The 17,245-nt window shown below is 35.6% G+C and overlaps 1 protein-coding gene across 5 annotated transcripts; it reads right to left on the minus strand.

Annotated features, from left to right (window-relative positions):
• Positions 972 to 15,715, minus strand: SPATA22 (spermatogenesis associated 22). Of its 5 annotated transcripts, XM_005693402.2 has the most exons (9): positions 15,644 to 15,715; positions 14,178 to 14,288; positions 12,997 to 13,125; positions 9,706 to 9,766; positions 9,478 to 9,573; positions 7,728 to 8,070; positions 6,474 to 6,606; positions 3,931 to 4,028; positions 977 to 1,303 (listed from the first exon to the last, which is right to left on the minus strand). In XM_005693402.2, exons 2-9 carry the CDS (start codon positions 14,218 to 14,220, stop codon positions 1,112 to 1,114), a joined length of 1,095 nt encoding a protein of 364 aa, XP_005693459.2. In that variant the 5' UTR covers positions 14,221 to 14,288; positions 15,644 to 15,715; the 3' UTR covers positions 977 to 1,111. The 5 variants fall into 5 exon arrangements, with proteins under 5 accessions (XP_005693460.2, XP_005693459.2, XP_005693461.2 ...); XM_005693403.2 differs by lacking the exon at positions 15,644 to 15,715 and having other exon boundaries at positions 972 to 1,303; positions 6,474 to 6,603; positions 14,178 to 14,266; XM_005693404.2 differs by lacking the exon at positions 15,644 to 15,715 and having other exon boundaries at positions 980 to 1,303; positions 6,474 to 6,603; positions 13,045 to 13,125; positions 14,178 to 14,242.

Below are 17,245 nucleotides of genomic sequence, written 5' to 3' on the forward strand. Positions count from 1 at the left end.
ATGCAACAATAGATAACTAATACATATTCAAGGCTTTATAATATTTGATAAAACTATCTTCTACTATTCTTTTCCAGAGTATTCCTGACTAGTCTCATTTTCTTATACACATAACTTTTATTATTCATTTGGCTAATGTGTGTGTGTTCGGTTTTGTATACAGAAAGAAAGAAATTACATGTTACAAATTAATCTTAGAAAAATCAACATCTTTGTCTTCCTATTCAAGAAAATGATTTTATTTTTCTATTTGTCCAAGTCGTCTTTTGTGTCCTTCTTTAGAAGGTAAAGTTTTGTTCATATTTTCCCACATTTATTACTTAGTATTGGTTAGTCTTAGATATTTTTTAAATGGTATCATTATCCAGTTTACACTCTAATAATGGTTCAGATCATATACATAACATGTACTAATGATTTCTGCATATTAAGTTTTCTATTCCGGTGCCTTACCAAATTATCTCATTTTATAGTAGTTCCTTAGTTGATTTTCTTAGGTTTTCCATATATATAATTGTATCATCTACCAACAGCAATATTTATTATTTCTCTTTTATTTCCCAATTATTTCTCTTTTATCTAACATATTCTATGGGTCCCAGAATATAAATCCCATAAATTCAGAGACTTTTGTTACTTTGTTAACTGCTTTGTTACAAACAAGGACATGAAATAGTGCTTGGCATAGAGTATATGCCCACTAAATATTTGAATTAAATGAATTAAAATTTTGAATTAAATTAATTGTCTAACTACTCCAGTATAATGTTCAATAACAGTACTGACAATAGGCACCTGCTCTTGTTCTTAACTTCAGCGGGAATGTCTGACTCAAATGTATTATTTTCTCATATTAAGTTAGTATCTACTTATTCCTATATTTTTGAGCATTTTTATTTGAAATGGTTTTTTAACTTTAGCAAATGCACCACTTTTGTAAAAACAGTAAAATTATTTTTCAAAAATTCTTCCCACATTTAAAAGGATTTAAATATTTTAATTCAACAAGTGAAACACAGAAAAACAGCAGCCAAAAAACCATGGCGATGATAATGTAAACAATAACAGAAAAATGCTTACTTTATACTATTTAAACTTCCTTCATCACTACTTAAACTTCATTCATTATACTAGTATAATATCTCATTTCAGCATCTACAATTTTAACAAATGCTTGGAAAGTTTTTTGTTCAGAGGCAGATGCCGGTCTGACAGAAACACATTTAAAAATATTCTTTTTCTGGTCGTAGTTTCCAACACATCTGTGAACTCGGCCTCTAATCAGTCTGGGAAGTTCACGATCCTGTTTTTCAAAAAATAAATATTGATAAAGTTAATTATTACTTTGTTTGAATTTAAATTTTTTTAAACTAATAATATGATCAACTAAATACGAATCACTATAAAATGCTGTTAATTCGTCATTTAGGGCCCCCCTTCTGACAAGACCATAATAGCTAGGCATAAATGGATGCCCTGTTACAGAAGAAAGACCTTCATTTGGGTAAGGCTTCTTACAAGCCAGTGAGCTGCTGTTTCTTAAAAAATTGAATAATTCCCAATATATCAGCACATGAATACTCACTTCTATTAGACTGCCAGAGTTCCTCTTTCAGTAGATGGCAGTCAAGCTAGTTCAGACCAACTTTCCCACTAAAACCAATTAGAATAGCTGGATGGAATAATTATTTTAAAATATCCTCCCAGACATCAGAGAGATACAAACGGCAGTGAGGAACTGCAGAGACCCTAACTAGGGGGAGGATAGAAGTCCAGAATGGGCCTGATATCTGGGGATACCTTCCCCCTCTGAGGTAACTGCTGATCATAATCAAGGCAGTTTAAGAGTCTAATAAACTGAGCAGAGCTTCTGTGGGCTTATAGGGCTAGGAGAAAAAATGGAATCCAAGGTTCCCCAAAGAAAAGAGATTCTGGTAACCATACCACCCCCACCCCAGGCTTAGGGTTGTGAGATTCAAAAGAGCTATGTCCTAATAGAACTCATAAGCCAGGAAAAGACAAGCCAGCTCCAAAACCTCTCAGTCAAACCACAGAGTATGAGAAGATTCACGATATACATAATAGACAAAGAACTTGCACTCAGAATAGATTTTTCAAAAACTCCTACAAATCAATAGACAAATAATTTATTAGAAAAAATTATAAGAGGCCTGAACAGACTTGTCAGAAGAATGCATCTCACTGGCCAGTAAACATCAAAAGTGCTGAACCTCAATTAGTCACCAGGGAATTGGAGAGAAATGAGATAACACTAAACTGACCCACTGGAATGGCTAAATTAGAAAAGACTGAGAGAACTAAGTGTTGATAAGAATGAAGAAAAACTAAAACTCTCCTATGCTGATTGAGTTCATAACTCTTATAACCCTCTAGAAATTTCTTTGGCAACAACTCCATGTAGAACATACACATGCACTACAATTCAGCAATTTTATTTCTAGGCATATACACAATAGAAAGGCATGCATGTGCACAACAAGAATGTCACGGAGTATTACTCATAATAACAAAAAAACTGGAAACCACCAAAAGACATCCATAACAGTAGAAGAGAAAATCAAATTGTGCTATATTCGTATCACATAGAAACATAAACAAATGAACTTTAGGTACATGCAACAACATAGATGAATCTTACAACATTTCACTGAGTGAAAGAGACCAGACATAAACTCAGACATATCATATGATACTGTTTATAGAAAGTTTAAAAACAGGCAGAATTAACTTATGATATTAAAAGTCACAATAGTTGTTACTTTAATGCAGAAAACAGAGGTAGTGAATGAGAACAGGCACAAGGGAACATAGGGTGAAAGCAATGTTCTATTTCTTAACCTTGGTTATGTTCACTTCTGTGATAACTTCATAGATTATACAGCTTTTCTGTATATGATATACTTTAATAAAAATCTTTTTAAATTTAGACTAAAGAAAAATAACAAGCATCTAAGATATTCTAAAAATAACATTCAATTACTATTTCTTGTCATCTGCTATGTGTTAGATGCTATGCATTCATATATTCTATAACCTAATATCCAAAACAACCTTTCAAAGTGGGAATTAGTCTCAATTTACTGATTAGAAAACTGATGCACAGGAAGTGTAACCAACTCACTCATAAAGCTAGTGAATGGTGGGGTACACACTGGAATCCAAGTGAGATTTCAGAATTAAGCTCAATTTCAGGTTTAATACCAAACTCTTTTACAAAGTATGTAAGTATTATAAGGTTTCCATTCTCCTTTGTTACCAAGCCTCTTCCCTACATCCCAGCCCACTGTTTCTGCCTTCCCCCAGGTTCAGAACGACTACCCTTAACTTACCCTGTCACTTACTAACCGTACACCCTGGTAATATTAAACTGTTTGCAGTTTCCTGAACAATCTAGGCTCTAACAGTGCTTCATGTCTTTACAGGAACTGCTCCCTCAGTGTAGAATGCATTCCTCTCACCTCTTCCCCTACTTTCCAACACTTTGGCTTAATTTATTAGACCTTATATATCTAAGGTCAGATAGGTTACTACATTCTTCATAAAGCTTTCCCTGATCTCATCTATCCTCCCTATCTACTTCTATAGAACCATGCACACATCTCTGTCATACCACTTATTATATAAGTGTAATATTTATGTATCTGTCTCTACCTGAGATTATAAACTCTTTGAGAGAAAGGGCCATTTACCACTTATATTCCACTTTGCACCCCTGTATCTAGCATAGCCCCTATAATATAGTAAGCTCTCCACATCAGTTGAGCAAATAAGCAATTTTAATATCAGAATTGAACCAAACAAAATGTCAAAAGCACTACTAGTTAACAGAATTTCTACTACAGTGAAACTATAGCATGCATTTGTAAGTTTTGTTGGCATAGGCTTTGCAAAGAATACTTAAATACTCACTATTTCATAAAATACACATGGCAGAGTATGTTTCCCATCTCTCATAAGAAAAGTCTTTGAACAGTATGGGCCAGGTCTAACAGCTGAATCGAGAACAGCTAAGCAACATTGAAACAGAGGGGGAAAAAAATCAGTGCTGGTAAAACACAAATAAAGTTTAACAAAGAGAAGTTGATATTTAACTATTCCCATACCAATCTCTCATGGTTTTATTTATACAATAAGAAGAAAATATTTTTAAAGGGTAAGATATTCTGAAACTGTTTTATTCTAAGGAAAACAAAATTTCTGGCCCTCTCCAACTCGGGAACTGATTATATAACAAAAATATAACTGACAATAAGTGGCCATCTGAAACTTTCTCCTTTGTTGTTTTTGTGTGTTTTTATATTTCTATTTTTTTGGCCATGCCATGTAGCATGCGGGATCCTAGTTTCTTGACCAGGGATCAAACCTGTGCCCATACAGCAGAAGAACGGTGTCTTAACCACTGGACCACCAGGAAATCCCTGAAGTTTTGTGAATGTGTTTGATGCAGTGGTTAAGTCCTCAGACCAATCTACTACATACTACACACCGAAGTGTGTGTGTTAGTTGCTTGGTCATGTTTAACTCTTTGCAACCCCACAGACTGTAGCCCACCAGGCTCCTCTGTCCATGGAATTCTCCAGGCAAGAATACTGGAATGGATCGCCATTTCCTTCTCCAGGGGACATTTCCAATCCAAGGATTGAACCCAGGTCTCCTGCACTGCAGGCAGATTCTTTACTGTCTGAGCCACCAGGGAAGTCCACATATTAAATACACACATATAATACATAAACATTATGATTTAATGAAGAAAAAACACTGAATTAGAACCAGAAGTCATGCAACTGAGTCTCAGTTCTTCACTTACTAAACTGAAAAAATTTAAACCTCTTTCAAATTTGTTTCATCTATAAAATTCAAATGATAATTCAAGCTTAATCTTAAGAGGGAGTCAAGTCGCTCAGTCATGTCTGACTCTTTGCAACCCCATGGACTGTAGCCCACCAGGCTCCTCCATCCATGGGATTCTCCAGGCAAGAGTACTGGAGTGGGTTGCCATTTCCTAGTCACTATCAAGTGAGACCACTATTCATTTCTTTAATAGCCATCTATTGGGTACTGATAGTAAACACTTGTTGTTTTGAGGTCAATCTCCACTTCCCCTAATAATACTCAGATTTTCCTTTAGGAAATTTCCCCTATGCCATTCTTAGCTATACGATCTGGACTGGATGTGTCCCCACCCCCAGACCCGAGAATGACCTGAGACTAACGTAAGCCAGTCAGTGTATCCCCTTCCCCAGCTACAGAGTTCAGAGTGACAATGAGAGCCTTGCTGCCCAGTCAGAAATGTTGATGTGCAAAGGGTCATTTGCTAGTTTCTGGAAAAGAGCAACCAGAAGAAACTATTAAAGAATGTGACAATGTGGTATAAAAAAGAATGCATGGTATAGAGAACTTTGATAATCCTCTTAATATCATAAGGGAAGAGTCAGAAGCTGCTGGAAAGACCATAATTGGAGCCCCAGAATGAAGCTAACACTGACAGGACAGAAAGATGGTTAAATCTCAAAAACATAATGCCAGATGAAAATGTAAACTCTACAGTTTAAAACACACAAAAACAGTACATACATATAAATTTATGAAATCAGATGTACAGAGCAAAATTATAAAAGCATGGAAAGGAAAGATACCATAGTTACTGTCTCTAGAGAAGAATAAAAACAGATAGGGGTGTTCAAAGATATCTATAAGATAGATATGTGGATATTTATTATAGGTCTCTGTACTTTTCTGTATGCTTAAAATATTTCATAATTTAAATTAAATTGAACATTTTATTTAAACTATGGAAAGAAATGTTTTGAATCTCTACTTGTTGTTTATCTCTTTATTCTAAGTAAAATTAAATTCCAGAAACATTCTATAAAACTCTCCTCCCTTTTGAATATTAATTCAGAAAACTGTAGGGATAAGTTAATTGTTGGGTGTTTACTCATATCAATCAAGGATTCTTCACAAATGTTCTTTTACGATATGTAATTTATAATTTAACTAACACAGAAATTGCTACTGGATTTAGGGTAATAGAGTAGAAAGAATACTTTGAGAATAAGGAGACTTGGTGCTTAGATCTATTTTTGCCGCTAACTTTGTGATTTTGCTTGGTGCTTAGCTCTATTTTTGCTGCTAACTTTGTGATTTTTAGTCAAGTCTATTTTAATTATTTGCCTCATTTCCTCACCTACTTCAAGGGTTGAGCTAGATTACTTGTAAGAATCTTTCCAGTTTTAACATTACAAATTACAATAATACTAGCATGAATAACCAAGTTCATCTTAAGTCACACAAATCAATCAAGACACTGGAACTGAAGAAAATTGTAAAAATCCATAATCTCCTTTTGTAAAGTTTTATTTTTCTTTAAGAATCCCTAGGTATTCCTAGTAATCGTTCAAAATGATTGTCCAAATGATATAACTGAAGTATTTTTGAAGTAGTACACCTACCTAATATTTCAAAAAGAAGTACAGTTTTCTGTGCATGTTCACGCCAATACTTCATGCTTTCAATAACTGCAGATATAATTCTGAAAGAATTATCTTTTTCCCTAAGCTTTAACTGATATGATGAGGCTTCCTTCTGAAAAAATAAAAACACAGCAGTAGAAAAACCTGTCATTTTTTTCATCATATTCATTCACTTTCTATATAAAGATTCTAGGTCCATATAATAGGCAAAAGTCCAAAATATGTTAAAATACTATGTAAAATATGTAAAAAAGAACTATTGCAAATTTTAGTACAGTTACTCCCCTAAATTAAAAGCATCATTAGTATTTTATAAAGGAAAAGAAACTAGAATACATTGGAGATAATTAAGATTTTTTCTTTCATCTCTTATTTTACACGAGCATTCATTTACTCATTCATTTGTTGATTCTTTAAATATTTTTAAAGCATCATGTGCCAATTCTGTGACAAACACAGGTAAGTCAAATACAATTTCTCTCCCTAATGTGCTCAAACTCTGAGGGAATCCAGACACATTTATTCATTCATTCCAAAAGCAATTATCGGCACCTACAGTGTGCCAGACATAGCTAATGAGGAAACAATACTGCAGGTAGACAACCTATCTACCTTAACAGATTTTACAGTCTAATAGGGGTTTCAGATGATTAATAAATATATAATAGAATGTCAGAAATTGAAATATTCTGTGCATTTTAAAAAAAAACAGGATAAAAGGATAACAAGAGACAAGGATCATTATTTTAAATAGGCTGTTGACTGAGGAATAAGGGAATAGTGAGTGTAAAGGCCTTGAGATAGCAATGTTTTGGCATTTTAAAAAATCAGCTAAAACGCATGTAAGAATTAAAGATTTTAAAATTTAAAAAAAATAAAAAATTTAAAAAAAATAAAATAAAATAAGATTTTAAGTCAGTGCTAAAAAAAAAAAAAAAAAAAATCAGCTAAGAGTAGGATGGCCAAGATGGTGGAGTAGGAAGACCCTGAGCTCACGTCCTCTCATGGGCACACCAAAATTACATTTATTTATAGAGCAGCCATTCACAGCCTTTAAGAAAATATATTGGATAAAAACATTCATCTACTCCAATAGAACTGGCTATTTGTGCTAATCCAGTAATGTATGCCATGGGAGTGATTTCAAATGCTCTTATCTCTGTAAGTTTCTAAATACTTATCTCACATTTTTTAATTGAAATACAAAAATGCAAATAATATTGAAAAGTTTACCTTGAGGGTGTTTACTTCTTGAAAACCATCCGACATTTTTTTCTTAAATTGATTTTGTTGAAAATTGGCCTTAAATGCCTGCAGTGTGCTGTTTTTGTCTAGACTTCTCATTGTGGAGCCAGGTACTTCTGATGACTTTGTTTGTCTGAGTGCTTCACTTTCTCTTTGGTTAGGTAAGTTAGTAGATTTAGATACTCTTAATTGTTTCTGCTGTTGAGCTCCCAAATTAACTGGACCTGAATTTATTCCATTATTTGTCATTAAATTTCTTCTTCTGCACTGAGGCTTAAAATCATTTTTATCCCAAGTTTTTAAACTGGTATTTTTGTTGCCATCTCTGTAGCTGTAATAGTATTTTTTAAAATGGGTATCAGTTTTGTTTCTATATACTTTTTCTTAATTAAAAGAAAATTATTAATTATTTAATTTGCATTTATATGGTAATTTGTACTACTTTGCAACTACTGACCATTTAGATATTCTAAACACATCATCACAGCAACCCTATAATATATTAAGCCTCTCTTTTCAGGTGAGGAAACAGAGTCTTAAGGAGGAAGTAACTTGCCAAAGTCACATAGCAAGTTACCGACAATCCAAAACCCAGAGGACCCAACTCAAAGTCAAGTGCCAAAGAATTTGTTTTTAAACTATACAAGAATATATGAGTAGAAAGATTTTTTTCAGCGTAGTAAGATTTTGAGTATGTTTGCTTCCTTTTTTAGACATTTATTTTTAAATTTTCTACAACATAAGTTTTTCAAAAGTTAAACTATGGCTTGTCAGTGATTTTAAATCACAAAGAAAATAGGTATAGGCAGGGTGGATAGCTGTCTGATAAGAAATTTTGTACTTTTACTGAATAGCTTAAAAGTCTTACTTATGACTTTGTTTCAGCATTTTACTAGCTACATTAACTTAAGTGAGTTGTACCAGCCAATCAGAACGTGATGTTAATGAGGCTAAAATTAAAAGTATAATTTCAGAGCAGGCTAGGTAAAAGTTCCACAGAAAAAAAACTAACCTAAGTCACAATATTTATTTCTGAATAATTTTCCTACAAATACCACAAGTACCAAAAGAGAGCAAACAATGCAACCCAACCCAACCTTGTTAAGGAAAAGAATCCAAAACTATTTCAGTAGTTACCACTTACCCAAGAATACTAAAGTCCAACCTAAAAAACAATCCATGTCCTTTTTGTATCTATTCATTTTTTTCACATTATTTAGACATTAAATTTGGATACCTCTGACAAGTGCCCCCACCATCTTAACAGATGCTTATGCATTTCGTGCTCCATCTTTCTTTCTTAACTCCATCCTATTTACCTTGGAGCTGACTATCTTACTAGGGTAAGACTGAGCATTCTATTGGTTCTCAATTTCTAAATACATCCAACATTTAGATTCAGTTATTCCTGACTCTTTACCTATTGTCAATTAGCCATTAATGACAAAATCATAAATTCATGGTGATAAATATTTACAGAATTTCATTATAACATGATGTATTCTTTGGAAATATAATCAATGTTAAATTTGCCTATTTTTAAAGTTTTATACAGCATGTTCTCTTCTTTCACAAAACATAGCTAGTATCAATATAGTTAGTTATTAAGTATAGAAATTTCCTAAATGTCAATTCTGTTTAAGAAAGGAAGAAAAAAGAGAGGAGGAGAGAAGGGAGTAAAGGAGGAGATGGGAAGGAGAAGAAGAAATAGAATAAGAAAAATCTTAAGTAGACTCACCTCCAATCACTCTTGCTGCTCTCAGCATTTGATTGAATAGATTTAGATACAGAATCTTGACTTCTCAGGGGATTAGAAACTGAATGCGGTATTTGCCTTTCAAGGAAATATGTCTTATTAACTATTAATAATTTGTTCCCCAATTGAGAAATATAAAATATACACAGAAGACTAACATCAATCAGTAACAGACACATGCATTTATTGGTACACATTTTTTTTACATACCCCATATTCACTGTTTTTGTTAAAGGAGGCAACTCCGGATTCACAGCTTCCCAGGCCCAATCTCAAAAGATATAAGTAACACAGGTAAGGGAAGTTAGGTAGCATTTGGGGGAAATAATTCTTTCATATTTAATTAATATGTGGGGGAGGCAACCGAAAGCCTGAAGGAGAAGAAAACTTGAATATGTGGACATGTTCTTTAAAAGTACTTTGTTGTGCAATTAGTCACAGTCTGTCTTAGTAATTTTTTTAGATATTTCCCTTTCCCACTGTATTCCAAGCAAGGTATTTAATCTGTATATCTTCCACAGTCAATCCTAGTAAAGTATCTTACACTTTGCAACATAAATTTCAGTGTAATCAATGTTTCTTAATCCCAACCCAACAGCAAGAAATACATCAAAACCCAGAAAATATACACAAATAGCATGCGTGTGTGTGTGTATGTGAGTGCCTGTGTGTGTTTGAGAATACAGCAATTTTACCATCTATTCTTTTTCTTACTATGTATATACACTCTGACATTTTCCATCTTACTCTATTCAGTTCTATTTATTTTTTTAAAAGATTGGTTATTTCCTAAACTACTAATGGATCAAGAAAAAAAAAATGAAAAACACTGATCTAGTCCTCTCTCTTACCCATGATAAGATATTTTGTTGTATCTCTGACAGATAGTAATCCTGGTCAGAGCTTGAAAAGTTCAGTACTTCAGGATTATGTACATTTGCCTATGGAGCAACTCAAATGGTTATTTTTCAAGATCATCTGTCATTCCTGCTACTTATAAAATATTTTAAATAGAAGAGAATTTTTTTAATAGCAGAAGATTACCAGATAAATGCTCACTTTCACATTTCCACAGAATTTTTATCCTTTTATCTATAAAAATAAGAATAATATGAAATTCATACTTTCAATTCCTCAAATGTGGAAGAAAACAAAATAACTATAGATTTAAAATTAGATTAAGGTCTATTGTTGCACACTGGATGAAATTAATAAGTACTGATATATATATATATATATTAAAGGATTTTTAAATTCTAGTTGCAGAAAATCCTGTTAAAGCATTTTAAGTGTGCTGCCGCAAAATGTAAATGTATATAACCAGCAGGTACCAAGTATATTTCAGAATATCTGACTGTCCATGCCTTCTTCCAAACAGAAGTAAAAAGCAAGTAAACATTAAGATCTCCCAGGACAAACCACCACAGCTAATTATTTCAGAGATGAGAGGCCTAACCATAAGGTTAAATTAAAGAACGAAACTAGAACACTCTCTAACACCATACACAAAAATAAACTCAAAATGGATTAAAGATCTAAATGTAAAACCAGAAACTATAAAACTCCTAGAGAACAACATAGGCAAAACACTCTCTGACATAAATCACAGCAGGATCCTCTATGACCCACCTCCCAAAGTAATGGAATAAAAGCAAAAATAAACAAATGGGATCTAATTAAACTTAAAAACTTTTGCACAATGAAGGAACTATAAGCAGGTGAAAAGACAGCCTTCAGAATGGAAGAAAACAATAGCAAATGAAGCAATTGACAAAGAATTAATCTCAAAAATATACAAGCAGCTCCTGCAGCTCAATTCCAGAAAAATAAACGACTCAATCAAAAAATGGGCCAAAGAACTAAATTTCTCCAAAGAAGACATACCGATGGCTAACAAACACATGAAAAAATGCTCAACATCACTCATTATCAGAGAAATGCAAATCAAAACCACAATGAGGTACCATCTCATGCTGGTCAGAATGGCTGCTATCAAAAAGTCTACAAACAATAAATGCTGGAGAGGTCGTGGAGAAAAGGGAACCCTCTTACACTGCTGGTAGGAATGCAAACTAGTACAGCCACTATGGAGAACAGTGTGGAGATTCCTTAAAAAACTGTAAACAGAACTGCCATACGACCCAGCAATCCCACTGCTGGGCATACACATCGAGAAAACCAGAATTGAAAGAGACACGTGTAGCCCAATGTTCATTGCAGCACTGTTTACAACAGCCAGGAAGGACATGGAAGCAACCTAGATGTCCATCGGCAGATGAATGGATAAGAAAGCTGTGGTACATATACACAATGGAATATTACTTGGCTATCAAAAAGAATACATTTGAATCAGTTCTAATAAGGTGGATGAAACTGAAGCCTATTATATAGAGTGAACTCAGGAAGAAAAACACCAACACAGTATATTTACACATATATATGGAATCTAGAAAGATGGTAACAATGAACCTACATGTGAGACAGCTAAAGAGACACAGATGTAAACAACAGACTTTTGGATTATGTGGGAGAAGGTGGGGGTGGGATGATTTGAGAGAATAGCATTGAAACATGTATATTACCATATGTGAAACAGATCACCAGTCCAGGTTTGATGCATGAGACAGGGTGCTCAGGGCTGGTGCACTAGGATGACCCTGAGGGATGGGATGGGGAGGGAGGTGGGAGGAGGGTTCAGGATGGGGAACACATGTACACCTGTGGCTGATTCATGTCAATGTATGGCAAAAACCACTACAATACTATAAAGTAATTAGCCTCCAATTAAAATTAATTAATTTTTTAAATGATTTCAGTGACCTCATTTAAAAACATGAGTTGAAGCAAGGCTCGCTGTCTCTAGAATTTGAATCAAGAGTAACAGAGGGCAGCCAACCATGGGCTCTGAGAACTAGAATTAAAAGCCTATGTTAACACCCAGCAAAGGCAACTTAGTTCACATACCAGTGGACGCTAAAAGGAAGCCAGCTGGATCAGTGAAAAGTCAACAAACGAAATAAAGCAAAAATTATGTAAGAAGAGAAAAAAAGACTAGGGTCAACCACAAGAAATTCCTTGGCTTCTACCTTCTTAAGTTCTATTTTCTTCCATTTTTCCTGTGTTCCCATTCATATCCTTATTCCTGAAGCAACTTGAGTTTCTCCATTCTTTACCACCAAATGTTTAAGTCATAATATCTGTATGTGTTTTGTAATAGTAAAAAAAAAAAAAAAACTCTTTCCAATATAGCTTACTACTTCACTAGAACAAAGGCTCCAGATTTAAGATACCCCATTTAAATGCTAAGTCACCCTTGTAAACAAGGAAACTCTAACTGTTGTACTGGAATGCTCAGAAAGAGCCAAGTAATCCCTGTAACTGGATAGTGGAAATGAGAAAAAAAATACACTTTCCTTCTGTTTCTATTATAATACAGTAGAAATTGTCATTTTCTATAATCCTCTTTCTTATTTACTGAGAATTTTCACTTTATTTTCTTACCTGATGGTAGAGGAGGGAAATCATAACTGTCAGAAGCATTACTGATACCTGGATCATTTTTACATGGATTGGATGTTAATGGCTGTCTATTCCTCTTTTTCTGATTGAACAATGGTACAGGCAAACAGCCTAAATTGAAAGTGCCAAAAAATTAGTACATAATAGGCAAACAATCAGATATAGTTATAGAATAATTATTAGTATATAATAATATACTATTTGAATTTGTTTATTTCTTTATGTTACTTTTATATTTATTACAGATATATTTACGTAGATTTGGATTTATTTTTATACACTTTTAAAGATCCGAAATAGCCTTCTCTGTCCCTCTAAAAAATCCTTTCTTGTTCTATGTTACCATCACCTTAATTCCTCTTATTTGGCAGTAATTTGCTTCTCCTTCCTCATCCCCCAACCCTTTCCAAACCCACTTTTTGCTTTGTTTACTGCTCTCCTGTGCTTGCTTATTACCATATCAACTGGAAGGAACCCTTTCAGTACAATACAGGTAAAGGAGAACCAAAATTTGACCTACGCTTTCCAAAATCCTAATCACTCTCTGACTATAGTAGCAGACCCTTTAAGGCATGGTTCTTTCACTTTAGTTTGACTAAGATTTATCTGTAATTATGCTTAGCATGCCAGTTCCTAGACCCCACTCTCATAAATTTTATTTCAGTAGATTTGCTTTGGAAGTCAAAACTCTGCAATTTCACCAAGAACTCCAGGGGTCTGTAATATATATTTTCTATGGATCATTCTTGAAATGACTTAAGAGTGATGGTAATATATCCAATCTCCCTGGCACATAAATATTTCAAATAAGCACAAAACAAATCAATTACACAGGGTTTTAAAGAGCAAATCCAAGAACAAATCCAGAGCAAATCCAGAAAAGCCTGATTTTACTTACACCTAAGCCAATAAGTGTTTTGTCTTAAGTTATTTCTTTCGACCTAAAAAGAGGCTAGACTATATATATGTTCATTATTTTTAAAAGTTTCTTCCAAAGTGTTGTATCTATATGCTATACAAACTATATATATACATATATACACACACACACACACACATACATACAAAAAGTTGTTTCTATATAGGCTATATATATATATAAAATATGCAATATATGCTACATACAAACTACAGAAATTTTAAAAATAAAAGTCAGTCAATACCTGCTGTACTTCGAGTTGAATTTTCATTTAGGTTTCTCTTCATTTCTTTCAATATCAAAGTTTCTAATTTTTATTCTCCAGCGCTCCAACCTTACAGTTGTCTGACTAAACCTTCAAAGAAAGAAATTTATACCTCATATTGTATCAACAACAAAATCAAGTGCTCAGCCTAGTAATTACTGAAATTATGGTTTAAAGCTATGACTTCAAACCTGATAAACACTCTACAGAGTCTTTCCCTTTTCAGGTAAAAATTTACAACATGACACATTTTTTCAAATTAGTTTGAAGTTAAAAACTAGGGTGGCTATAATCTTGTTTCCTAAACATATGTGAATTTTCACAGAGTCTATGTAATTTATTTCAGAATCAAGGACCCAACATGAGAATAATTCTGAACGAGATGTACATAGAGGAAAATGGACCACAATATTGGCAAACATGCTTACAATGCCAGGGAGGAAACATACACAATTGAACTAGCCATGTGAGAATGTGTTGTCTCACTTTAAAACACCATGCACATCATGTGCTTTAGTCATTAGTTTGAGATCTCTGGATTATGTAATACCAAAGACTAAGGCCTCACTTAATATCCAGAATAACTGTAATGATAAGTTTCAACTCTGTTTCTGTAGTTCCAAGTGAAACAAGATCTGGTTTTTTTTTCCCTTTTACCACAGGATTTCTTTTGTCATTTTTTCCATGTCCAGCCTCTTATATTTCAATCTCACTTTAATACATACTTGCCTATTTTGTGAAAAATTAAGATTTAAACTTAAGTAAGATAACTTCTGCTCCCAAGGACCACCCCATGAGACAAAGAGACATGAACACTACTGAGTAATAATGCAAATCATACTGGGGTAAATAGCATCAATTATCATTTTTAGAAATAAAACTTGGGAAACATGAGGTTAGGGACTGTCTCAGCTTTGTTTCCACAGCTTGGCCTTGAACCTGGATATAGCAAGCCCTTTATAGAATATTTCTGACGCCATTCTAGGAAACAAAATAGAAGTTAAGCGACCTTTTCTTAGCCCAGAAATACCAACGCAACACACCTGAAACTAAAAGGGGACAGCAAGGGCTATTACGGTTTCTGAGACTTAGGCAAACAAAAGCACCACATCCTCCCGTAGACCACCAGCCCGGGGGGCAGAAGACCCTGAGGGATTCCCTACCCCAGCTTATAACAGGACCCTAATTATATTAAGGCAGGTGGTGACACAGACGGGCAGAAAGTTTGCTCAATGCGCAAACACACATGCACACACCCGCCCCAAACCCGCTGCCTCAGATCGAGGCCATCGGGCCTACTCGGGCGCCTCATGGAGAAGAACAGAAAGCTCCAGTCAGGGCTCATGTTTTCTTCCAACAATCTCTCCTGACTCGGAAGGGGGGCAGTTTGGTAACTAGGGCTTCCTCTGCTTGGCCCTCCGGCCAACACGACGCGTAACTTTAACCTTCAGGTCCCTGGCCTCCGTCAACCGTCGCCCAGCCTCCAGTCAACAACCACCAGCCTCCTTTCCGCTTCCAAAAAGCCTCGGAAGTCGCTCTGTGCGCATGCGCACCTCGCCACGCCCCCTCCGGCGCAGGCGCAGAGGCTGTCACCTGGGTGCGCGGTAACGTGGCGTCACCACGTCGGTGGACAAGGAGGGAAAAACACGAGCAAGGAAACGTGAACAAGGAGGGAAAAACACGAGCAAGGAAACGTGAACGCGTCTCTCCTTGCATTCTCACATTGTGGGGTACACGGCATAGGGAAGGCTCTGCCTCTTTAGATTTTCGCCCATAGAGGGACAAACAAGCCTCTTCTAGTTGCCTGTGGTGCTCAGCCAGTCTTCACCCCAGCTTTGGAAGTTGGGCCCAGGGCTGGTCACCCAACCCCGTTCCCACACCCCGAGGCCATTTTTTAAGTTCTGGACATCAGTTGTGAGATGCTGGTGGCTCCCTGGAGTGTGTCTAGAATAGAATAACTCAAGGGCCATAGACCTCAAAGCCAGGTCAGAGGGGTCTTGCTTGGTCTGGCAGAGTTTCAGAGTAAGGTCAAGCAGATGGGACATTGGAGTCTCCAGGAGGCTGTGAGAGCTGAGGCCTGGGTTTGAAAACAGCCTGGCTCAGGAAGGCAGGGCCAGTGCTGCACAAGCTTGGGAAGGGAAACAGCACATGCCTTAGAGATCCGGGACCCCAGAGAACAAAGGGAAGGTGCAGTGACCCAGGCTCTGGCCCTCAGCTATTGGACTGTCCCTCTCTGGTCCTTTTGTCTGGGACAAGCTACCCCCTCTAAACCTACATTTCCTGCCTCAGTAAAATAGTAATAATAATACTTACTTAATTGCCCTGAAGATATTAAAAGAGAAAATAAATGAACAGTTCTGGCACACAGTAAATGATTAGTAAATGTTAGCCCTTTTTAATAACAGTGGCTGCCATTTATTGAGTACTTACTGGAGGCCAGGAATAATAATTCTACTTCTGTCTGGGTCCAAAGACCATGTTTTGCTGTTACCCTGTCTTCTGACCATTTGGAGACTAAGGGAGAAGAAGGAAAGCAGTGCAGAGGGGCCCAGAGATGAAGGGAGGGTTATTAGTAAAGTCCTAAGAGTATGAGTGAAAGTTGCTCAGTCGTGTCCGACTCTTTGAGACCCCGTGGACTGTATATACAGTCCATGGAATTCTCTAGGCCAGAATACTGGAGTGGGTAGCCGTTCCCTTCTCCAGGGGATCTTCCCAACCCAGGGATCGAAACAGGGTCTCCCACGTTGCAGGTGGATTCTTTGCCAACTGAGCTATCAGGGAAGCCTTCCAGACTGAGTGACTTTCACTTCACAAGAGTATGAGACCATGAGATATATTAGTAGTTTCTTTGACGATTAGGTCAAAGAGAATCTTAGGAGAGAGGATTAGAGGTAGATTGAGACCAGATGATAAATATTCAACCTTATTGTGAGATACTGACAGCTAAAAAGAGTCTCAGTTTGTATACTATCAGTTCTCTGAATTTCTCGAAAAGAACTAGACTAATAAAAATTTGGAGTTTTTGTAGGGTTCAGATATTTAGAGTG

The sequence above is a fragment of the Capra hircus genome, chromosome 19 (assembly GCF_001704415.2).
Source record: "Capra hircus breed San Clemente chromosome 19, ASM170441v1, whole genome shotgun sequence".
Taxonomy (NCBI): domain Eukaryota; kingdom Metazoa; phylum Chordata; class Mammalia; order Artiodactyla; family Bovidae; genus Capra; species Capra hircus.